This window comes from Gastrolobium bilobum, unplaced genomic scaffold (assembly GCF_033153095.1).
Source record: "Gastrolobium bilobum isolate Gb01-03AN ecotype WA unplaced genomic scaffold, APGP_CSIRO_Gbil_v1 utg6455, whole genome shotgun sequence".
Classification (NCBI taxonomy): Eukaryota; Viridiplantae; Streptophyta; class Magnoliopsida; order Fabales; family Fabaceae; genus Gastrolobium; species Gastrolobium bilobum.
Window position 1 is genome coordinate 147950 of NW_026898105.1, and position 8269 is coordinate 156218.

Sequence of the window (8269 nt, forward strand, 5' to 3'; positions counted from 1 at the left end):
AAAAAAATATTTCTGCAGATAAATTTTTTGTATTTATTTCGAAAACGACGTCATTTTAAAATTGAAATATTAAAAAATTATAATTATAAAGACTATAATAACCCTGAAATAAATTAAAATTACAAAAACACCATAATTTTTGCCTTAAAATGACGTCATATTAAATTTATTGCAAATAACTTATATGTAGTAACTGCAGAAAAACGAACCCTTTATTATAATAAAATGAAGGGCAGGAATTATTGATTTTTTCTCTTTTTATAACATGAATAATATTTTTTAATCTGATTTAACCTGTAATAAAAATTAATGTTGTGTCTTGATTACCAAAAAAATAAATAAATATGTTGTGTCTTAAGTTACTTTTTGTCCTATACTTATATGTTCGAGCAATCTAACATAATAAATAATTTTTTTGGTAATGCTTTTCTCATGCTACATGAGATAGTATTATATATCTCATGTAAAGACATAATTGAGTGAGTTTCACGATTAAAAGAAAAAGAAATGCTGACTCAGATTGCGATGTGTCTGTGACATGAGATAAATTTTTTTTATGTAACTTGAGAAATTTTTTTTTTTTTTTTTTTATCTCCTAACAGAGATTTATACTGTTTATTAATTTTATTTTTGTCCAATGTTTCTACCATTTTAACAATTAAATAAAGGAATTTGCATTTGTCATTTAACATGACACAACAAATTTTCTTACACACACAATATTTTGTGTAGCCCACACTTTTTGAAGAAAAAAGAAAAAAAAAAAATTACGGCACATAAAACGAATCTCTATAACATTACAGAATTACTTTTTCTAGTACATAATTCTTATAAAACCCTTAAATAAACTACAAATTTTCCTGCGACCATTGTCGCATCAAATCAGACCGAGACTGAGGATATATGCATAGCAACTTGGTGATAATTTAAGCCAAAAGTAGGGACTTTTGTTGGTTGTGTGTGAGAGAGAGAAACAGAAAAGCATAGAGAGCACCACAGAGGGAAAGGGAAAAGGAAAGTGGGAATTGCAGAGACGGTTGGAAAGAAATGATAGGATTAGGATGGGTGAATGGTATGAGTATGAGCAGTTTACTGCCATTTGTGGGAATGGTAGTGGCTCTTCTGACTCAAAGTGGGAGCATGGTGGTTATCAAAGTTGCCATGACTGATGGGATAAACAAGTATGTCATGCTTGTGTATTCTTTAGCACTCTCCTGCTTCATGCTTCTTCCCGTTGCCTTGCTTCTCCATAGGTTCTCTTTTTTTTATTTTCTTCTTTCTTCCTTTATATATATCTCTTGCAATGCATGGAAGAATACGATGTATTCACTTCGTTTCTAAGAAGAAAGTTTAACAGATAATTTTTTGTTCCTTTGCAGGTCTGAGCGTCCTCCTCTCACGTTCTCTGCACTTAGAAGCTTCTTTTTGCTTGCTCTATTTGGGTTGGTATTACTATCAACTATTATTCTGCTTCCATCTGCACTTAAAAGTAAATTACTCTATTTTTTTATTATTTTTTGTTAAAATTAGGAGGCTTAAATTCATTCATGTAATTGTCCTTTCTCTAAGAATAATGGAATTTATCCGATTTAATTATATTACCATGCAGAAGCTCAGCACAGATAATGGCTTATGTTGGCATAGAACTCAGCTCTCCTACTCTTGCCTCGGCCATGCTTAACCTCATTCCAGCTTTCACTTTTGTACTTGCTCTCATTTTCAGGTTCTGCTTTTTTATTTTTTCCAAAACTGATTGTGAGTTTGAAACATTTTTACAACTTAAATTGAAAACAAAAGGACTTTAATTTGCGGATGCTATGTTGTGAAATATGTTGCCTTATCTTCACGCAGTATAGATAAAAGGGGTCTAAATCACCTGTCAAAAGAAACAAAGGGTACTTTTAATTTCTTTATTTAGTTTATACCTTATTACAAGGAAAGGAACGAGTTCTATTTACAAACTTTTACAAATTATACTATATGCTTCTGGGAGTAAATATTATAATTTGTAAAGTTTTATAAAAAAAAATTTATAAAGGAATCCTTCCCATTATTTTAATAGTTTTAGATTGCTATTGCGGTTGCGTTGCAATTAGAGAATTTGCAAACAAATGCAGGAAATTGTGGCTACATTAACTTCCAAAACCAAATACAGTGGCTGATGTGAGTGCAATTATGGTTGAAGTAATTTCCAAAACCACAATATTGTGGCTGTAATTGCAGTTGTGAACAAAAATACTAGATATTAGATAGCACTATTCGACCGAACAGAACGAAACGGAGAATATGAAGTACAATTGAGTTGCAACTTTAAGTTGCAAGCTCAATAAAAGAATGTGGGCTACAAGGTAGTGATTCTTTAACCACTCAAGGTCTCAAACCGTAGTCTAAATGATTTAATGACATTCTTAACTGCTAACTATTAAGTATAAATGATTATTCATTTAAAAAATTACTAATTGCCTTCTTAAGCTGCAAAAACTCTCATTAGTCTCTCATATGTCATGAGTAAAGAAGACTAGGAACAGCACTTAATACACGTCAGCTTTAAGCACATCATTTTACATTTGTGTGAGATAACAAAATTAGATTTTGCGTGTGTAGAAAATGAGATGAGAGATGAGAACGCCCGTAATTAGATGGTAAAAATTGTGCAAATGTGATGTGTGTGGAACAATGGAAGTGTGTGTATGGAGCATTATTGGAAAAAATATATACATGGCTATATGCGGTATTGTGGCTGATGTGGCTGCAAATATGGTTGAAGAGACTTCCAAAACCACAATATTGTTGCTGTAATTGCCGTTGTGAACAGCAATTTAAATAAAAGTTATACAATATTTGTAACTGCAGTATCTGAACTAGCATTATCTCAATTTAATGGTTTAGGATGGAAGAAGTATATTGGAGACATTTTAGTAGCCAAGCTAAAGTAATAGGAACTATAGTATCAATTACTGGAGCATTTGTTGTGATATTTTACAAGGGCCCACCAATCTTCAACACAAATTTGTCAGACTCTTCTAGCATACTTCAATTTTCACCACAGTCAAACTGGATCTTGGGAGGGTTGCTCTGTGCTGTTGATTCGTTCCTTTCTTCCATGTGGTACATATATCAGGTTGGGCTCAATACTTCCTACTCTTTTTTATTTTCAACTTTCAAGTAGTGTGTTTTACTAGAAAATAAAATAATTTTTTTTTTTTTTTTTTTACCTTTTCCTGCCACACGTTTCAGGCTTCAGTTGTAAAGAAATACCCTGCTGTAATAATCACAGTCTTCTTCCAGGTCTTATTTTCAACCATTCAGTCTGCAGTCTTTGCCTTTATTGCAGTTAGAGATCCAAGGGAATGGGAGCTAAAGCTTGATGTGGGGTTGATTGCCATTTTATACCAGGTAATAGTTTACCGTCTCATATGGGATATTTGAAAAGGAACTGGTTGACAATTTGGAATTCAAATATGTAACACAGTATATTTAACTAAGGAATGGTTGAATAATGAAATACATTATATTTTAATTTTTAACCCTAGTTAGTATTTACCAAGGGGTAAAATTTAAAAGTTGTGCATCTTTCCTTTCCTCTCCTTCGTTATTTATCTTCCCGTTTTGGTTTAATTAGATGCCTAGAAAATTTGGTGCTTGAATTCCCTAATAAAGTTACTAGTTTAATGTTCATTGTAAATAGGCAATATGTGCAACAGTGATACGCTACATCCTATGCACTTGGTGTGTCCAAAGAGCCGGACCTCTGTTTTGTGCTATGTTCAAGCCCATGGGAATCATCTTCACCGTTTTCATGAGTGCAATCTTTCTCGGGGATGATTTTAGACTTGGAAGGTAAAATTTTGTCAACCTAAGAGCTTAAGCGGTGATACTACAATAATAGTTTTATGTTTTTTTAATATGCTCCTTCACACGAGAATTTATTGAGCTTTAACAGTAGATGATACATTAGGTCTAACCCACATGTGTTATGAAAGATCACAATAATTAATTATTTCTATTAATAGAATAAGAGCGGTGAAGATTGAACTCGTGACAACTTCATCACAAAAGCTTTGGTAGTATGTAAAGAACTAATTTAACCCAAAAGTTTAAGCCGTTAAGTGAAGTTACATTAATATAAATAATCAATTCAACCTAAAAACTTAAGCTAATGGATGATGCTATATTAATAATTTTATATTTATTTAAGTTAACCACTTTTAAGTTGCATATTTACTAGTCAACCTACGGTGATTCCTTACTGAGTCTAGCAAAAGAAAATGACACATTTACATATATATCAAAATTATGCCAAACACGGTCAAATTTCTTGTGCCTTTAATTTTGTTTTCTATTACATTGACGGCAAAATTTTCAAATAATTGCTGTGCAGTTTGATTGGGGCGGTTATAATCGTGATAGGATTTTATGCTGTGATGTGGGGAAAAGCAACAGAAGAGAAGATGGTTGAGAGAGAGATTAACAACTTGGAGTCGTCTTGCCATAATGTTCCTCTGTTACAAAACAAGGTGTAACAGGTATTAGATGGAATATGTGCTATGAATATATCAGCCACAGAAAGTTTGATTTTTTTTTATTTTCAATTCATATGTCTTCACTAATTGTGAGGGTAATTAATGCTGTTAAATATTTAGCATTTATTTAAAGTAATCAATATCATCATTTGTAATTAATTGTTGTTCCCATTTTATGTATTTTACAAGGACATAATATAAATTCATTAGTGTCACATTCACCTAAAACCTTAAATTTTTATGTTGAAATTGTTCTTTACCTCCCATCAGAGTTAGTCATGAGTTTCATTTTTATCATCCAATATTTTATTAATAAGTAATTAAATATTATAAAATTTCTTAACATAACTAAACAGTGCATGCATGTGTGTTATTCATCCATCAAATGCAATAAACTTTTATATGAATGAAAGAACATGTTAGAAAGATATAATATAAATATTAATGTAATATTCAATTGAAAACTTAATCTTTTGGGTGGAAATAATTCTTTATAATACATTCATTTATTGTCTTTTACTATTTCCTATATTTACACATTATATAGAATATATATGGGTTTAATGTATTTATATCGTAGGAGATAATTTTTTATTATCTCCTAAACACATGTACACACACATAAAAATATGTAAATTTTTTTTTCTTCTCTTTACGTTGGCCCCATATATTTTTATATGTGTGTAACAGATACTTTTATCTCCTATAAAATGAAAAATATCAAACTCATAAATAAATATATTCTTCTGCATTTTATACTCATTGCCAAAGTTTCGATTCCACGTGCCTCTTGACGAACCTGAGAATCTGAGATCCACAAGCCCGGTTAAACCCTGCAGGCTTCCATATCCTTTTCCCAATCTCAAGTTGGGCCTTTATAATCACTCATCAGTCATGCTTGCTTGAGGTCTTGAGGAGGGGGTGTTAGCATAATTAATAAAGTTAAATATTTTGCGTAATAAGTGTTATTGTTTGTAATTAATTGTCTTTTCCTGTTTACTGTATTTAACGCTCTACGTATGTAGGAAATTAATAATTATAACCTTTTATATTTTATGCATAATGAAAATAATGTTTATATATTTATTTTCTTCCTAAAGTCTTATAATGTAAATATAATAATTATAAATTCGAAAATTTATTTTCACTTTTTTTTTGGTAAGCTATTTTCACTTTTTTTAATATATATAGAATAAGGATCCGTTTACAAATTCTTAGAAAGTAAAATAAACTGAAAGTATTTCATTGAGAAAAATGAATCAAAAGTATTAAGTTATAGAAGCTTGGTTCTATTTATAGTTTTGGAACTAAGTAACTAACTAAGAATCCACGTGGATTACTAACTATGACTATAACCAACAGAAACTAAAAACTAACTGTAACAAACTAACTAACAATATTAAATATTTAATAATATTTAATATTGATATCTATCACCCTCCCTCAAGTTGGAAGACATATGTCGTGTAAACCCAACTTGGATATAAAACCATGGAACACACCAGGATGTAGACCCTTGGTAAAGAAATCAGCTAACTGGTGAGTAGTTGAGATGGGTAATAGATGAATGAGTCCCGAAAGCACTTTTTCTCTAGTGATATGACAATCAAGTTCGATATGTTTGCTTCTCTCATGGAAGGAAGGATTTCGAGCTAGATGAATTGCAGCATGATTATCACAGTACACTGCTGAAGGATGTAAAGTAGGAACATCAAGATCAGACAGAAGGTAGGTTAACCATTGAACTTCACATGTTAAGGTTGCTAAGGCTCTATATTCAGCCTCTGCTGATGATCGACTAACTGTACTCTGCTTTTTGGATTTCCAAGATATTAATGAGGATCCAAGAAAGACACAGAATTCGGTAGTTGATTTCCTTGTATCAGGGCAAGTTGCCCAGTCAGCATCTGCAAAGGCTGAGAGCTGTAACTTGTTATCAGAAGGAAAGAAAAGACCCTTGGCTGGTGAACCTTTCAAGTAACGTAGAACCCTGCAAGCTGCATTAAAATGTGCTTTCATTGGATTAGCAACAAACTGACTAAACTGTTGGACTACAAATGAAATGTCTGGTCTTGTGTTTGTGAGATACAACAAACTCCCAACAAGCCGTCTATAAGAAGGTGGATCAGTATATGGAACACCTTGATTCTGTCTCAATCGAAGAGTTGGTTCCATGGGTGTAGATGCAGACTTAGCTCCTAGCAAGCCACTGTCATTAAGTAATTCCAAAACGTATTTCCTTTGATTTAGAACTAATCCCTTTTTGGAACGAGCCACCTCTAAACCAGGGAAAAAATGTAAAGGACCGAGATCTTTGATACAGAAAAGAGCATCTAGATGTCGTTTAACCATGTTAATCTCAGACATGTCATTACCCGTGAGTATCATGTCATCTACATACACAAGTAATGCAGTGAATGAGTTACCTTTTGCTTTAGTGAAGAGAGAGTGATCACCTGAAGATTGTTTGTAGCCAAGGAGCAGCAATTCTGTTGTCAATCGCGCGTTCCACACTCAACCGGCTTGTTTAAGCCCGTACATTGATTTTTGAAGCTTGCAAACTTTGTTAGAATCAGGTGCAAGCACTCCATGAGGCACTGGCATATAAACCTCCTCACTAAGGTCACCATGGAGGAAGACATTATTGATATCTAGTTGCTCTAGGCACCAATTACGAGAGATAGCAATTGCTAAGAGGAGTCTAATGGTTGTGGGCTTTGCAACCAGTGAGAAGGTTTCAAAATAGTCAACACCTTCTAACTGATCGTATCCTTTGGCTACTAATCGTGCCTTGTAACGAGCTATAGTGCCATCTTGGTTGTGCTTGATTCTGTATACCCATTTGGATCCAATGGGCCGTTTTCCAGCAGGTAAATCAACAAAGGTCCATGTTTGATTCTGATTAAGTGCTTCAATTTTCTGATTCATGGCATTTATCCATTCAGGGGATTGAGAAGCCTGCTTATAGGTAGTTGGTTCAATGAAGGCACTAATGTTGTGGCAATGAAGTATATTTGTTAGAGCATTTGTCATATGTCATAATAGATGATAAAGGATACTGACATGCTGAATTTGCATTGGACACCTCCTCTGTAGTGGAAGAAAAGTTGCAATGAAAATCCTTAGATGCTTTGGAGGTACTTTCAATCTTGTCGATTGTCTGGCAGCACTTGTCACTGATGGAGTATTGGAAATTATGACTGGAGTTGATGAATCGGCAGACAGGTTGGGCAGTGCAGGAATTGCTTCTAATTGGTCACTGGAGTGTGCAGGAATAACCAGATCAGTATGTTGATGAATTGATGCTGCATCATTTGTATTAGAAGAAGGAATATCAGACATTGGATTGATATCACCACCAAGTGGCCAAGGAGTATGAGATACTGTATGGTCTTCAGTAAATGGGAAGTTGTGTTCATAACAAACAACATTCCTGGATATGACAATCTGTTGAGAAGTGAGATCATAGAGTACAAACCCTTTAACTCCATCTTTATGTCCAATATAGATGCATTTTCTTGCTCGAGGATCAAATTTGGATCGACCAGCAGTGTTGGTAGAAGCATAAGCTAAACAACCAAATGTCTTAAGATACATGATTAGAGGAGGCTCATTATACAACATTTCAAAGGGAGACTTATTATGCAGTACATGAGTATTCAATCGATTAATCAAGTAAACAGCATGCATAATGCAGTATGACCATAGACCAGGAGGTATTTTACTGTGAAAGTAAAGTGCCCTTG

General features: G+C 33.3%; 2 protein-coding genes across 3 annotated transcripts; one reads left to right on the forward strand and one right to left on the reverse strand.

The window, feature by feature from the left end:
• The first annotated feature begins 973 nt into the window (after positions 1-973).
• On the forward strand, positions 974-4706 carry LOC133312891 (WAT1-related protein At3g28100-like). Of its 2 annotated transcripts, none has more exons than XM_061514161.1 (7): positions 974-1253; positions 1380-1442; positions 1610-1723; positions 2890-3121; positions 3238-3396; positions 3689-3840; positions 4382-4706. In XM_061514161.1, the coding sequence occupies exons 1-7, from the start codon at positions 1048-1050 to the stop codon at positions 4521-4523; spliced, it is 1068 nt and encodes a 355-aa protein (XP_061370145.1). In that variant the 5' UTR covers positions 974-1047; the 3' UTR covers positions 4524-4706. The 2 variants fall into 2 exon arrangements, with proteins under 2 accessions (XP_061370145.1, XP_061370146.1); XM_061514162.1 differs by having other exon boundaries at positions 3289-3396.
• A 1260-nt stretch (positions 4707-5966) lies between these two features.
• LOC133312917 (uncharacterized mitochondrial protein AtMg00810-like) lies at positions 5967-6890 on the reverse strand. The gene has a single exon (XM_061514199.1). The coding sequence runs from the start codon at positions 6888-6890 to the stop codon at positions 5967-5969; it is 924 nt and encodes a 307-aa protein (XP_061370183.1).
• Between the last annotated feature and the right edge of the window lie 1379 nt (positions 6891-8269).

Bases quoted from the DNA above. Each gene is read 5' to 3' on its own strand.
- LOC133312891 (XM_061514161.1), top strand. From the start codon at position 1,048: ATGATAGGATTAGGATGGGTGAATGGTATGAGTATGAGCAGTTTACTG. The intron at 1,443-1,609 runs GTTGGTATTACT...ATTACCATGCAG, and splicing joins TTTTTGCTTGCTCTATTTGG to AAGCTCAGCACAGATAATGG. The intron at 3,397-3,688 runs GTAATAGTTTAC...CATTGTAAATAG, and splicing joins TGATTGCCATTTTATACCAG to GCAATATGTGCAACAGTGAT.
- LOC133312917 (XM_061514199.1), bottom strand. From the start codon at position 6,890: ATGTCTGAGATTAACATGGTTAAACGACATCTAGATGCTCTTTTCTGT.